The 16,365-nt window shown below is 44.4% G+C and overlaps 1 protein-coding gene across 3 annotated transcripts; it reads left to right on the top strand.

The window, feature by feature from the left end:
• Nucleotides 1-1,344: 1,344 nt before the first annotated feature.
• FIGLA (folliculogenesis specific bHLH transcription factor) lies at nt 1,345-16,099 on the top strand. Of its 3 annotated transcripts, XR_008554371.1 has the most exons (6): nt 1,345-1,545; nt 4,526-4,678; nt 6,394-6,547; nt 13,578-13,615; nt 15,411-15,455; nt 16,020-16,099. XR_008554371.1 is itself a non-coding variant. In XM_054701711.1 (5 exons), exons 1-4 carry the CDS (start codon nt 1,345-1,347, stop codon nt 15,413-15,415), a joined length of 513 nt encoding a protein of 170 aa, XP_054557686.1. In that variant the 3' UTR covers nt 15,416-15,455; nt 16,020-16,099. The 3 variants fall into 3 exon arrangements, 2 of the variants coding, with proteins under 2 accessions (XP_054557686.1, XP_054557687.1); XM_054701711.1 differs by lacking the exon at nt 13,578-13,615; XM_054701712.1 differs by lacking the exon at nt 15,411-15,455.
• The last annotated feature ends 266 nt before the right edge of the window (nt 16,100-16,365 follow it).

The following is a 16,365-nucleotide window of genomic DNA, read 5'->3' as shown; positions in this document are numbered from 1 at the left end:
AAATGAATGAACAATCAAGCGTAGGTGCCGGCCTTGACTTCTAAATCCCATCTTCCACTAAATGGAAAATTGACTTCAGGGCTGGGAAAATTTAACATGATCCTGGAACCGCCAGATTATTTGGGCACAAGAAGCAAGTGCTCAAAGAAGGCAGCATCACATCAAAAGGACAGAGGAGTCAGTTCGACGGGGCTCCAGTGGGCCAAATCTGGGACAATACATTAAAATAAATAATGATATGAATGATTATTTCTTATTGAATGAAATAGTGATTCATGAGTCATGCTGACACAAACACAAAATGAATAAGTAGTGGGGAGAAGGGAAAGCGCCTCCTCACAACCGGATGCCAAGCATACTGTAATCAGAGCGCTGGTTAATTCAGGCAGGAGTCAGCAATGGATACTGAGGAATATCTCTTCAAAAATAGTTATCAATTAAAAGGAAAAACTTGTGGTGAGGAAATCTGGCAGGCACTACCTCCACCAGCTGACCAGGGTTAACATCATCCTGGGTGGGTCAGGTCAACATGGCATCTCCTGCTGTGATACACTGAGAAAAGTCCAGCATCTTCCCATGGGGTCCCTTGCAAAAGGTTGCTGCTTCTGTATCTGAACGCCAGGAAACCTTGGACAGACCCAGGCTCCAGGACATGCTACAGAATGAAAGACTTGTACTCTTTGAGACTGTATAGGTCATGGAGACAGGACAAGACTGAGGAAATGCTTTAGAAAAAGACCAGTTCCGAAAAAAAGAATAACGAAAACGGGACTATTCTAGAGAGAAGGAGGCTAATGGAGCAAATATGAAAAAAAAAAAAAAAAGGAAAAAGAAAGAAAGAAGGGCAAGTGGAGCCTCTAGGTGGAGGGGATGCTCTTGCACTTTGGTTTGCAACTTCTATTTATTTCAAAATGAATTTTAAAAAAGCTTTGCATGTATTCGTGAAAACTTTTTGTGTAAATGTATATCGTCTACATACATATTTATATACACGTGGGTATACATGTATCTAGAAGCTCATGCCCCAATCCAGACTGATGAAGTCAGAAAGTGGGGGCTGGATACTCAGGTATATGGATCAAAAAATCAATTCCCCAGGTGATTCCAGTGTGGAGCTGAATGTGAGAACCCGCACTGCAGTTCGGTGTTCCAGGTGATCCCCCTTGGAGCCTGCTGGGCGTGGACTCCTCATCCCGCTGCGGAGCGGCGGGCGGAGGTGCCGGGCGGGAGACGCGAGCAGGTGGTCCAGGCCCCGCCCCCCGCCCCGCCCCTCCCCGCCCCACCCCGTGAGGCCCCAGGTGCAGGCGGTGACGGGCCGGGCGGCGGGGGGCCAGCGCGTCAGCCATGGACGCCGTGCCCTTCTTCCTGCGCGCCCCTCAGGCCGAGGTGCTGGAGGACGTGCTGCGGGAGCAGTTCGGGCCGCTACCCCAGCTGGCCGCCATCTGCCGGCTGCGGCGCCTGTCCTCGGGCGGCTACTCGTCCACCCAGGACCTGCAGCTGGTGCTGGAGCGCCGGCGCGTCGCCAACGCCAAGGAGCGCGAGCGGGTGAGCGCCTGCCCCGCCAGCGCCCCCGGCCGCCCGGGCTCGGCCAGCGGGACCCCGCCCCGGAGGGCCCCGAGCCCGGAACTCGCCGCACCCGGAGGCGACGTGGACCCCCGAGGCCGGGCTCGCGTCCGGGTTTGCGAGAAGCCGCTCGTTCCGGGCGGCCGCCTTCCCGCTCCTCCCCGGCGGCCGGCCCGCGCGGAGGTGGGGCGGTGGCGCAGAGCGCGCCCCTCAGCACGCGGAGCCCGGCCGCCCCGGCTGACGCTTTTTCAAAGCCCCGCGCGGCGAGCGGCCCTGAGATCGCGCGGCCGTCTCTGCTGCGCCGGGGCTCGCGGCGCCGAGGCTCCTCTCCCCAGCCGCCTTTCCTGCGCTTGGCGTCGCCGCTGGGAGCACAAGGGCGAGGGGCAGACCCCTTAGCGGAGTTACCCTTTTTTCCCCCAAATAAGGAAACACACCACCCCTTCGGGCACCCAGGCTCCCCCTCAACTCGCTGTCGAGAGAAAGTGGCTGTCGGGGAGCCGGGCGGGCGCGCGGCCCCTCCCCGGCGCGGCGGCGCGGCGAGCTGTGGTACCGGCGGCCTCTACCGGTCGCCGGGAGCGCCGCTCGCGAGGCCCGGCCGGGAGGCTTGGCCCGCGGCCGCCCCGCCCCGGCGATCTTTGGCTTCGGCGGCTGCGGAGGGGATCCTGGAGCCCGGAGCGTGGGTGGTGGAACAGGGAGGGAGCGAGCGCTCAGCTGGGTCTCGGGGCTGTGCCTGTGCACCCCAGGTAGCCCCAGGGAATCGACTAGGACTTTGTCTAGGTCTGGTGAGGAGAAAGACCTAGGAAGAGAAGACTGACTGGAAAAATGGGGGGGGGGGGGGAATTTCAAGAGTGGAGAAGTATGGTTTTAACGGGCACTAGACCCTTTATGAAAGTAACTTTTGATGTGAGGTGGCCGTCAAACTAGATTCTGATCCAATACTGTGCTATTTTAAGTGGACCTTTCCACCAGCAAGGAATTGCTTTCTGTAGAGAACTGGTCCTGGTTTTATTTTTTTTTTTTAAAGATTTATTTATTTATGCATACAAGAGCTGGGGTACAGGCCAGGGATGCGGGGTGGGGGGCGGGGGCAGAGGTGAGAGGATTCACCAGAGACAGATCGGGGAACAAAAAAGGCAGACTGACTGAAATACACTGCTGAGGGGAGTCAGGAGAGGTCCGCCTCGACATGTGGGTTTCTCCCTGGCCGGACTGGCATCCAACTAGTGCTGCAGAGGCTGGGGATTGCTTCAAAGTGTGGTGCTTAACCCCTTGCGTCACCAGGGAGGCCCTGGTCCTGGTTTTAATCTACCATTTGAAAACTCATGACCTTTATTTTCCTTTATGATGTAAAATTAATGTACCTGGAAAAAAATAGAAAAGACGGGAAACACCCTCAACACAGGTTAACTATAATGAACTATCATCTTGTACATTTTCTTCCAGTTCAGTTTTTCTAGTTGTGTGTGTCCACATAATTTTACAAAACTGTGATGATCCCCTTGGTAATTTTTTTCACTGAACATTAGCAAAAAAATTCCTCACATTCTTTAGCATTCTTTCAAAGACCAGCTTTGATTAAGTGATATATATATATATATTATGATATAATTACACATAAAATATTTCTTCCTGACCTGGCACTCTGTCTGTCATATAAATGGGCCTTCACTTATCCAGTCTTCTACTGTTGAACAAGTATGTTTTTCACAGCTTTGTGCTGGTGCCTAAATCTATTTGCATATCTGATAATTGCTTTAGAATAAAATGGTAGAAGTGGAAATACTGGGACATATATACTCTCATCACTTTTTAAAAATTTTTTTTAAATTTTTATATTGCCCATACAATTGCACCCCCCCTTATTTTGACCCCAATCCCTCCTTCCCCCCTGTAGTGTGTCTCTGGTTCATTCTCACCACTTTTGATATAAGATGTCCAACTGCTTTCTAGAAAAGTTTATTAATTTTTATCCCTTCTTGTAAGATTCAGAGCTGTTCCCTTTTTGTTATCCCCAATGCTGGTTATAATTTATAATTAATAAAACAAAAAACAGCTTGCTATGTCAAAAAAGTGGCATCCAATTTCTATTTTAATTTGTAGTTCCTTAATTACAAAGTTCAATGTTTTACATGTATTAGTCATGTATTCTGTGATAGAACTATATCCACCATCTGCTTTGATTTGGAGTGGGAAGGGTTTTAGATATAAGTGAGCCATATGGGTGGGCTTTATGGTATAGTGGGAGAAAGTTCTTCCAGGGTCTGTGTCTCCCAGGGGATGATCATCTGGGAGAGATCTGGGCCTTCAGAACTGAGGATTAGACCCTGGTGAGTTAAAAAAGAATGAGGAGCCTCATTCTACTCCAAGTCTGGCCAACAGGTAGTCTCTCTGGACTCCACTTGACTCAACATCATCCACTGAGCTGGGGAAGAGGTTGAAGGGTTATGGCACAGTGCTTGTGTAGGTTTTATTCATTATCAATAAAGTTACCACTTACCGAGGACTTTCTATGCCAGATCAGGAAGAAGTAGTATATGTGTAATTATGTGCCTTAATCACCACTAAAAGCTACACAGTGGATAGTCTTTACTCTGCAGGAAAACAAAAATATTCTTCACTCTGCAGGCCTTGGTGATGTTAAGTATCCCTCACATTCTCCTAAAACTGGTCAGTGCTGGAGCTGGTGTGTATTGACTCAGTCTTTAGCCACTACTCCATTACATGCAGAGAAGAAAAGAAGGTCAAGGTGATCACTGTCACCCCTTGCAGCCCATCTACCCACAGTGTCCAGTTTATGCCACTCCTCTTCTTGCCTGGAGCAACATTACCAGTGGGGCAATGAAGCTTGGGTTCCCAGTCCAGACAAGAGCTGTGGAAGTGACCCTCACAACCCCCTTCTATGGTTTGGGGGATGTCTGTATAAATTAGTCTCTCTGTGTCACTGTTCCTTTTTGTTTTACAGATAAAAAATCTCAACCGTGGTTTTGCCAAACTGAAGGCACTTGTACCATTTCTTCCCCAAAGTAGGAAGCCTAGCAAAGTTGATATACTAAAAGGTGCAACTGAGTACATACAAATTCTCAGTGATGTTTTGGGAGGAACCAATGATTCTGAGGTAAAGGTTTAAGAACTTAGAATGATGTCCACCATTCATTGTGCCCTTTCTATGTGCCAGGCAATTTGTGTATATGTTCCAGTTAGTTTACAATAATACCCTGAGCTATTTCTGATCCCCATTTTACATAGGAGGAAACAAAATTACAGGAAAAGGCCATGCAGCTAAAAAAATGTCAGGACAGTTTAAATCCAGGTCTTCATGAGCTTTGGAGTCAAGTTCTGGATCACTATGTATGGCAGGTCCTTGAGTTAAGTTGTTTCATTCAACATCATTTTTGTTATAATGTTGATGAGAAAGAAAGTGATTTCCAGCTGGGGCTACTGTCTGTGGAGTTTGCTTCTCTTCCCAGTGTCTGTTCGGGTTTCCTCCCTGGCCCTGAAAGTGGTGTGTTAGGGTCCTTGAACATGTGTCAGTTGTTCCCATTGTAGTGGGTGTGGGTGTTGGTGTACCCTGGTAGGAAGGGTCACGTGTCCAGGGTAGGTTCCTCCTTGCACCCTGAGTTGCTAGGATAAGCTCTAGGCACCCCAACCCTGAATTGAAATTAGCAGGTTGGAAAATGAACACAAATGATTGTTTCATATTAGCAGTGAAGACTAGGGGTCTTTATTTAGAAATTAGGTGATTTTGTTTTTTTGTGATTGTAAACATACTGTAGAAACTTAAATCTTACATATATCAATTGGTTTGTGGAAAAATTGGTTTCATTGTACATGGTTCACTTAAAATCACAGTTTCCAAGAATCTATATGTGACCTTAAGTGAGGACTCTCACGTTTACCTCTTGTCACTGTCTGGGGCACCTGGCCCCTAACTGCTGAATCTCTAATAGGATCTTGACAGTTGGGGCATGAGAAGAGGCTTCCATAAACATAGTCTATGTGGTAGTCTCCCTCTCTGATGTGGTTTCCCAGGATACACATCTGCCAGGACACTGGAAGGAGGAGGCATTTCTTTCCCTGAGGGATACTATGGGAGAGCTTAGCAGTGGCCTGATGAGACTAGTCTCATGGGGTTTGTGACCATTCAGTGGACACAGAAATGAATGGTGTGCTCTGAAAACTGTCATGCACCATAGTGTCACCACCATTATAAGGATGCATCGCTCAGAGGTGTCTCTTAGGCAGTGGAAAGTATGGACTGGTTTTATGAGCTCCTTCTGTGATGAGGCAAACCTTGAAGGCCTGAAAAGGACTTAGTAATTAGAGGTAAGCTAGAGTGAAAAGACATTAGCAGAATCACTGATAAGGAGGAACCATTAGAGAGGAGAAGGTAGCAGGTGGGTGGACAAACAAGATAGAGTCCTAGAGTCAAGGACTGGGAATCTGAAGGTGGGAAGTAGTGGGAGAAGTGACAGAAGCTGCCTGGTTGCAGGGGTAGGCAACCATGCCCAGCATTTGAGTTGCATCAGCATAGGAACGGACTGGAAGTCCCTCAAGTCAGCTTGAGGGAGTTGAGGGTGTTTTGGTACAAATCTGGAGTCTGAGAAAAAGTGCTTTTCAATATTAATTTATTATAAAATATGGGATGTTTTGTGCTGAAATATTTTTAATGCAGTTGCCAGTTGCACAACGTTTTAAGGTTATAGTAGAACAAAATAAGTCTGAGTGATGGTTGCAACTGAAGCATTGCCTATGTCATTGGTTTATTGAAATATATTGATTTAAATGTTCAAAGTCTGAATGTCATGTATGACAACTGAATATGGTTTCTAGAAACAAGATCCAGATCACCAGAGCTATAGCAGCAACACTTCTGAACCACATATATCCCTGGCTAGAGAGCTACTGAGAAACATCAGCCAACATGCCCCCTGCGCTGTGGGCTTGAAGAATGAGGAGGAAGGGCCCTGGACAGCAGGTGGCAGTGGTGAGTTGGCATACACGTGTTGCCAGAAGGCAATGTCTTCCACCGGAGTTACCTCCCCAACCAGGAACCTGGTAGTGTTCCCTGTTAGATGGATTTATAGATATCAAAAAACTCGATATAGTCCTTTAGGCATGTAGCTTTTTCCATGCTAAAAGATGATAGAAACAAGATATTTGTGAAAGCATCTAAGTGAGGAGGTGGAGTTTGCTGCTTTGGAAATCTATTTTCACATTAGTTGGTAAGCACCTTAAAAGGGAAGGCAACTCCTCCAGAATCACCCAGGGTAGACTTAAGCTTATGTTTTTGACCCTAATTCATCAAAAGATTTTGTGGCTACTGAGGGTCTTCAGAAAAGTAAGTAGCCCTCCACACATAAGCTACCTGGTGTTGCTGTGCAGAAGGACATGCCCTGCTCACAGGCAAGCTCCTACACACGCGTTTTTAAAATTTTTTATTTGTTTTGGTTTGCGATTATATTTTTTAATATTTTTTTTACATGGTCGTTCGCTTTATATAAGGTTTGATTTCTCTCCTCAGGTATTCCCACCACCAAATTACCTATGAACTGTCCACATAGTCTCTTCTGTACATGCATTTTTTAAAAAATAGATCTTGTTGTTAGACAGCATTTAAAAAAAAAACCAGAAGAGTTTATTGTAACATCTCTCATTGCTTTGCCACACTTAATGAAGCAAAAGCTGCTGAAGTAGCGGCCTGCTCCTCCAAGTTTAGAAAGTAGAATTTTCACCCTGTGTCTCAGTGTTACACAGTAGAGACCCCTTATGCTACCGGACAACACTATTGCTATTGAAACAAGAAAGGCTCGTGGGAATCCAGAACCAAGCTTAGAGTGATGTGAGGGCTATGGCGGTGTGGAGTCACAGTAATGGTTGGCGGTGGGAGCAGTTTAGGATAGCAGAGTGTTGAGGCTTAAAGCCTGGTTTTATCACTGGCTAGCTGAGTGACCATTGGTGAGTTACTGCATCTCTCAAGTCCTCAGTTTCCCCATTTGTAGAGTGGGAACAGTGAATTTATATAAGATATCTGTGAGGTTCAAATGACATGTCAGTGATGTACTTCACCTGTTGGTTTTCACTAGGACAGTATTAAATCTGCTTGACACAACCACAAAAATCAGTATTAATGGCGAGCAACCCACAATAAGCCACATACATCCTACCTCTGATGCAGTGAGTGTTCTGGGTTTTCTCGCTTGACTCAACAATGCTCCCATTTCTGATGTGTATACTATTTTCTAAGGAATTAATTTTTGTACGCTCAGTATAGAGTTTCATATTCTGGCCACTGGAGAGATAAATCGTCCCTTGTCAGTCAACCCTCGGGAGACAGAATTTCTATTGCTACTATATGAGCTGACAGGGAATGACTAAGAACTCAAGAGTGAAGACATCACCTTAACTGAACCATGAACTTGGCTATGTAAGGTAATAACAGTAATACTTCCACAAATGTAAGCCTTAACATGTACTAGATATTAAGGCAAGAATTTTACTTGTACTTAGTCCTTACTGAATTTTGTCAGGTAGGTGTAACCATGTCATTCTCATAGTGAGCTACCTGGTTATACCTTATTGCCAGTCCTGTTGGGCCTGGGCTGGAGGTGGAACCTAAATGTGAGCAGAGCAGGCTTATGTGTGGCAACACCAACAGGAAGTGTAGACAGGAGGTCCTAGTTTTCCAGGGATAATTGATCCTGGAAATAGGCCATTTATAATAGATCTAAAGTGGGGACAAAAATTTTCTAGTAAGAAACAGAAAAGTTCTGACTGGAACCTTCTTAGAAAAGGGAACAAGACACTTAAATTTTAGTCTTTTAGTTAACCAGGTTTAAGCTGTTGTTGGGAGAATGCGCTAGTTATTATACCCAACACAGAATGACTCATGTATTGGACTTTTTTTTATTGCATGTAATCTCTGTGATTTCCAAGATGTGATTTCCAAGATGTGATTTCCAAGGCCTGAATGTAAAGTGCCATTATTGCAGAAGTGTCCCAGGATTTTATCGGTTTTGTCAAGGGTTTTTGACATTCAAAACATTAACTCTGAAATAATAATCAATTTATAGATGGGTTACAAGTCTAAGTACAGCCTTTCCTGACTCATTTGAGAGTTAGGAAATAGAATAGCAGTTGAGTGCAGGATCTAGAGACAGAATGCTGAGACTTAAAGCCTGGTTTTATCACTGGCTAGCTGAGTGACCGTTGGTGAGTTACTGCATGTCTCAAATCCTGATACCCCATCACCTCTAATTACTTTAGTACACATTTCCTCCAAGTGGGGACATTTTCCTCCAAGAACACAGTGCAGTCTCCAGGAAATTTTGGCACTACTACCCCACAATCCACAATCCTTGATCAATTTCACACACTCTCAATAATGTCCTCTCTAGAGAAGGGACCCAGCTGAGAGTCATGAGTTGCATTTAGTTGTATTTTCTCTCTTTGAAAACAATTCTGGAACAATTCTTTATTCTTTCCATGATTTTTATGACCTTTGTACATTTGAGGATAACAGGCCAATTTTGAGAATGATCCTTGTTTCTAGTTTGTCTATTTAAAGATACACATTTGGAAAATTGTGGAAGTGATGCTGCTTTTACTCAGTGATGCTGCTTTTACTCAGCGATGCTTCTCAGATGGGGTGGATTTTGATTTTTCTCATTACCAAGGTTATTCTCTTTGATCTCTTGCTCAATGTGATGCCTGCCAGACCTTTGGACTTTATAAATAGCCTTTTTCTTTTGTAATTAATATGTATTTTGTTGTGTGTGTGTGTAGGCTTGAAGCTATTTATATAGCCATTACTCATCAAATGTTTTATACTCATTTAGCTTAACTTTGAAATAATTATAGATCCATAGGTAGTTGTAAAGATAGTCCGGAGAAGTTCCATATACCCTTTACTCAGTTTCCCCGAATGGCCATGCCTTATGTAACTCTAGTACAATATCAAAACCAGAAAGTTGATATGGCACCCTGTGTGTGTTGCTCCATTATTTATCACATGTGTAGATTGTGGCGTCACCACTGCAATCAAGATCCAGTGCTGTTCCATCACCACCAAGCTCTCCCTTCACTGTCACACCTGCCCACTGCCCTCACTGTCCCTAGCACACGGCAATCACTGATGCTTCCCCCATCTCTCTAATTTATCATTTTGGGAATGTCCTATAAATGGAATCATACAGTAAGCTTTAGAGACTGCCTTTTTGTACTCACTGCAATGTCCCTGAAATGATCTGACTTGCAAAGTATTTGTGGTATTGCTGAATATTAGCTCAGGGGCTAGTTAGTGGTATAGTTAAACTATAGTTAACTATAGTGGTATAGTTAGTGGTAGTTTTGCTATTCGCTTATTGTAGAATCTTAAGCTTGTTTCTGTATTTTTTATATCATAGATGCATGGTTTTCTACTTAATGCAGTAGATTTTTTAAAAAGATTTATTTATTTATATAAGAATTGGGGTACAGGCCAGATGTGTGGGAGGGTGAGAGGATTCACCAGAGACAGAGCGGGGAACGGAACAGGCAGACTGACGAAATACACTGCTGAGGGGAGCAGTGGGTGAAACAGGAGAGGTCTGCTCGCCATGTGGGTTGCTCCGAGGCCGGCGGGGATCAAACCGGCACTGCAGAGGCTGTGGACAGCTTCACAGCTTCAACTGCCTGCACTACCAGGGAGGCCCTAATGCAGTAGATTTTATCACATCCTATTTCATCATCTATTTTGTTATTAAAATTGTCCTTATTGCGTCCAGTGAAAGCCCCTATAAGGGGACTGTCTTTCCACTTGCTACCATGGTGTTTTGATCACTTTCTTCTTGGTTCATGTTCTAAGCTCCATGTTCTAAGCTCTTGTATTCTCCCAGCTTGGCCCTGGAATCAGCTTTTCATCAGGGACTCTCCGGGTGTAATGCACTCCTGTTTCCCAGTTCTGCACCATCCTCTCCCTGCATGGCTCTTCACACTCCTTTTAGGCTTCGACACCTGTATTAGTTTGCTAGGGTTGCTGTACAAAATAGACAAGCTGAGTGGGTGGCTTTGACAGCTCTGGAGGCTGGAGTCTAAGTTAAGTTGTCGGTGGGTTTGGTTTCTTCTGTGGCCTCTCTCCTTGGCTTGCAGATGGCCTATTCTCTCTCAGACTAGATGGGTACCTATGCTAACAATCTCATTTTAATTCAGGGCCTTTAAAGAGGTGATTATCCCCAAATAGTCAAAGTTAATGAAGGTAAGACTTCAACATATGAATTTGTGTGGGGGGGGAACATAGGTCAGTTCATAACATCCATGACAATCTGCCTCTCCACAAGAACCCCATCCTGACTGACATTCCACTCAACCCCCCACCCTCACCCCTGTGTGATGGCTTCTTGTCCTGCTCTGGCTCGGGATCCCCGTGTCAGGCCTGCTCAGATGGATGCCTGCCTTCCTCAACTTGGACTTCTCCTTCCTGATCTGGACACCCTCACCCAGCTTGGATTCTGACTCTCTATGCCAGGTCACACTCTACAGCCCTTCTTAACCTAATTGGGCTTTACCACTTTGCACTGGGCCATCTGTGGATGCTTATCTGCTTGGTCTTTGACATCCTGTGCTGGGCCCCTCGTGTATGGATATGCACTCACCTGCTGGACTCCCACACTCAGGCCACCACAGCTCTCCCTACCTCCATGGCTCACCCTACTGCAACTAACAGCATTAACACTGAATTGTCAGGAAGGGGCAGGGAAAGTCATTTTGTTCTTTGAAGTGTCTACTGTGTAATTATCTTTAACTCAGAAATCCTCATTTGTATGTGACGAGCAATTATTCAATATCATGTTTATTGAATTTGTAAGAGCTTGCATTTTACAATCAGGAACCAAGATGGATTAACATAAAAGGGCCAAGGAAGCAAAACTCAGCCTCACCTTTATTTGACAAAAGATTCTCATACAGGCTCAACCAGCTTACCCGAGGGAGTGACTACATAGGGTTTTAAGGATCCTGGCCAGATACCCTAATTGGAGACCCAGAACAGCTGGAGTGGCTCCCTGGACTGGTGCTAATATACAGAGGGGCTTAGGATTTGGGAGGAAGGTCCACTCCAACTTCAGTTTGCAGGAGTTGGCACTCTCTTCCTGCCCTCAGAGGAAGAAAGGAGTTGAATACTGGTATTGACAGAAGGAGGCTGGGAGTAGGGGTGGGGTTAGAACAATCTGCAAGATCAGCAACATTCTCAAGCAACAAGATCCCAAATGAAGTACATAAGACTGTTGAAGGCAGGAATGGAGGTTCACTTCCTGGGTCAGCAGGTTAGGACCGGGAACCACGTGTAGCCACAGCATCTGGCCTTGGTAGGGACAGGGATTAACATCAAGGGCCGGGTAAGTCTCATTTAGAATTGCGTTTCAAGGTGTAGGAATTTGCTGCTTGTTAGGGGTGAGAGACTCACTACCCACCATTCCTGTGGCTAGAGAGCATTCTTATCACACAAGGCCCTGGATTTTGTTGAGTTGCCTGTGATACTATAGAGACTGTCCTTGGACAAAGACTACCCTCAGTGCCGGGGAGAGATGACTGTTGTGCTGGATCAGAGGGGCTCTGGAAGGACATGGGTGAAAATAAGTGTCTGGTATAGGGTGTATTACTCTCATATGCTTTTAAATTATGGTATGATATGGAAAAAATCTGGATAGAGCTTCTGAGAGGAGAAAGTCTTTGCAGAAGGTAGACTTGCATTACCACCTCTCCCGGTTGTGGTGATCTGTGTGAAGCTAATCAGTAGGGACGTTTCTTCTAAAGTCATTTAAGCTGTGAAATGAAATGCTTGACTAGTTGAGTGGACTTGGCCCTGGGAGAGCTCTGAAGCATCTGTCATCTGTCAGTCACCTCACATACCCCCCAGGTGGTGAATTTATACAACAGCAAAAAATCCACCCCAGTACTGTGGCAGGCGTGGGCTTTTGAGAAGCTGAGCACAGCTTAGGTATGAGGAGTGTAACTACTTTCCACACTGTACTCCACTGTTCATAAAGCCCCAGTGAGATTCTACTCTACCTTTCTTGGGTTCCATTACCTTATGTAACTTTCCCCACTCTTGGGCCAAGGGCTGGATGGTACAGGGGACCTTGCCAGCCACCAGACCAGTTCCACATATTAGTTCTAGTCCCTCTGAATAACTACTTCCTGCTATTTCAACTTTCATCTCTGTGTTTGTAGGAAGACTTCCCCACATCATATCTTGCCTCTGGAGTGCTCTGTGAGTAACTGATGAGCAGCCATCTAAACTCCAGCCCACTAGAACCCACACATTAATTAATCCCCCTTTCAACAAAATTGGCTTCTTTCAAATGAGAGCCTTGCTATTCAACCTATTGTTAGATTGGGAACTCTTAAAGTTCAGTGAGCGAGGACTTCTAGTTGGGATCTACCTACCTCTGGCTCTGCTCTCCACACACATACTAACCCTTCGCTCAGTGGGTGGATGGAAAATTACATGGGTTAATAGCTCAATTATCCAGCAATACAGCCAACAAGAGGAGTGCACCTGCCTGATTGAAGTTGCTGAGCAGCAAGTTGGGTTTCCATTCCTTAGACCACCTTCTTCTGGGCCTTTGCTTACCTAGACTTATACGCAGTCCATAAGCAATTTTTTTGTGTGTGCATGGGAAGGCTGTTCAATAAACCTATTCTTCTTTTTTTCTTGCAGTAACTTTGGTTTACAACACTGTACATAATCTAGGGGAATAGGTGCACACCTCCTCAAATGTCTACCCTTTGCACATCACACCCACAGCAAAAGCACTCATAGTCCTTTACCCTAGAATACTGGGCACCATCTCCATTTTGTTACATCTCTCTTCCATTTCCGTACCCCCCACCCCCCAGTAGCCTCAATTCGCAGGCATATTTCTGTTTTTTTTTTTTTTTTAAATTTTGGTTCAATTTTGTTAGTTCCTTTGTTTTATTTATTGGTAGTATACATATGAATGAAATTTGTCTTTCTCCTTCTGACTTATTTCATTTAGCATAATCCTCTCCAGTTCCATCCATGTTGCCACAGATGGTAAGAGTTAATCTTTTCTTTTTTATAGCTGAGTAGGATTCCACTGTGTATCTGTACCACGTCTTCTTAGTCCACTGCTCTGTTATTGAGCATGAGCATTTAGGTTGCTTAAATAACTTGGCTATTGTAAACAATGATGCATAGAAATATATGCATCCCTTTGTATTAGTGTTTTTGCATTCTTCAGGTAGATACTTAGGGGTGGAATTTCTGGATCATGTGGTGTATCTGTTTTGAATATTTTGAGGAGCTGCCATATTGCTTTCCATAGAGGCTGGACCAGTCTACATTCCTAGCAGCCATATGTGAGGATTCCTTTTTCTCCACACCCTCACCAGCATTTGTTGTTGCTGGGTTTTTGATTTGGGCCATTGTCATGGCAGTGAGGTGGTGTCTTATTTTGTTTTTAATTTGCATTTCACTAAGTGATGTTGAACATTTTTTTCATATGCCTGTTAGCCGCCTGTGTCATCTTTGGGGAAATGTCTATTTAGCTCTTCTGCCAATTTTTTTTTTTTTTTTAAGATTTATTTATTTATTTATACAAGCACTGGGTACAGTCAGAAGCGCAGGAGGGTGAGAGAATTCACCAGAGCCAGAGAGGGGAGCAGAGCAGGCAGAAGGACCGAAGTACACTGCTGAGGGGAGCAGCGGGTGGCAGGAGAGGTCTGCGCGCCGGGGAGCAGACGGCTGAAGACAGCTTCGCAACCCAGCACTCAACGGCTGCGCCACCAGGGGAGGCTCACTAAATTTTTTTTTTAAAGATTTATTTATTTATTTATACAAGCACTGGGTACAGTCAGAAGCATGGGAGGGTGAGAGAATTCACCAGAGCCAGAGTGGGGAACAGAGCAGGCAGACTGACGAAATATACTGCTGAGGGGAGCAGCAGGCGCGGCAGGAGAGGTCTGCGGCCATGTGGGACCCTCGCACCAGCAGCTGGGGATCTTACCGGGGCTGCAGAGGCTGCGGGCAGCTTCACAGCCCAGCGCTCAACTGCTGCGCCACCGGGAGGCCCTCCAAAGCTAAATTTGAACTAAAGAAAAAAGTTTGATTCACATGTATAATGGAAAGACTTGATCAAAATTAGAAAAAAGTTATTGATACTTTATGCCAGGCACTATTCCTGCCTGTTTATATATTTAACCTATTTAGTTTTTATAACCACCTGTGATATACAAAGAAAGATACTCATTTTACATGTCAACAGCTCAATATCCAATGCGTTGATATAATGTTGGAATTGGGAACTGTGAGTATATAGTGTTAAACCATTTAGCCATCTTTCTAGCAAGATCGCCCTTAAAATGAAAATAAAAATGGACTAGAAAATAGGTAAGTGTGTGTTTTATATCTTTTTAAGCTAAATTAAAGTATTCAAATGCAGTATTGCATTATTTGTAGTGATAACTTCTGCACTCTAATGTCTAAACTGTCGCTCATGATTTGAGTGACATTTTAGACATGTGTTTGATTTTTATTCGATTTGAGATTTCAGAAAATTGAGAAGACCTGAATTAATCTTACCTTAGCAAAACCACTGAGAGAAATATACTAAAATTCTCCAATTTTTTTCCTCTGTAACTCAATTAAGAAAGTATAGGCATATAACATTGGGTTCTATTTTTTTCTTCTATCATTGGCATATTTAGAGGTCACTATATAGTCTTTTTAAATAAATTTTAATGGCCCATGAATTGGGGCAGTTTTCTAATTGTTGGGCATTTGTTTTCAGGGTTTTTTTGTTCTCATAAACATAACCGATGTTTTTAACCCTTTCTGTATTACTTTTTAGGATAGATTTCCAGAAGTAGAATTGCTGAATCATAGGTAGTCTCAGGTAGGTACAATCTAAGGCATGGTACATGGTGCCAATTTATGATATCACTAGCTGTGTAAAAGTGCTGATTTCATAATATCCTTGCCACAAATGGGATCTATTAAAATGATGGAATTTTAATGGGTTAAAATGGTATTTTTAAATTTAAACGCCTGGGGCCTCCCCAGTAGCGCAGCGGTTGAGCACTGGGTTGCGAAGCTGCCCACAGCCTCTGCACCACTGGTTCGATCCCTGGCAGCTGGGTGAGGGTCCCACATGGTGCGACAGACCTCTCCTGCCACGCCCACTGCTCCCCTCAGCAGTGTACTTCAGTCCTTCTGCCTATTCTGCTCTCTGCTCTGGCTCTGGTGAATTCTCTCACCCTCCCGCGCTTCTGACTGTACCCAGTGCTTATATAAATAAATCTTTAAAAAAAAAAAAAAAAAAAAAGAAAAGCACCAAGTGTCCCCCTTTAAAAAAATTAATTTAAATGTCTATTAATTTCATTATTAATCATATTCGTGTGTATATATGAGAACTGACTGTTCTTTGGCCATTTACAGTGAATTCTCTTGTCTGTTTCAGCCTCCCCAAGTATGAAAAGTGAGAAGGCCAGCCCAGGGATACTTTCTAGAGACAAATAAATGCAGTCTTAAAAATTTTGAAGTCTCTTAAAAGTTTTGGAGTTCTGTGATAATTCAGGTTTCACAATTACTTATTTAAATGGTATTGCTTCTCACAAGTTTATACAATTTTTCTCCTTAATTTCATGTTTGCAAGAATTAGGCTTCTGAAACTTCAGCCTTCCCTCTTACTCCTCAACCCTAATTATGTCTCCATCCTCATTCTCTCAGGTCTGACACCTAGCATCTTTTACCCCCATCTGTTTACAGCACTTGAGAAATAATGACTGCTATCATTCCTGGGGAAA

The sequence above is a fragment of the Talpa occidentalis genome, unplaced genomic scaffold (genome assembly GCF_014898055.3).
Source record: "Talpa occidentalis isolate TD23 unplaced genomic scaffold, MPIMG_talOcc4v2.1 talOcc4.5, whole genome shotgun sequence".
Classification (NCBI taxonomy): Eukaryota; Metazoa; Chordata; class Mammalia; order Eulipotyphla; family Talpidae; genus Talpa; species Talpa occidentalis.
Note: the sequence above shows the minus strand (reverse complement) of the source record. Positions and strands in the feature narration are given on the sequence as shown.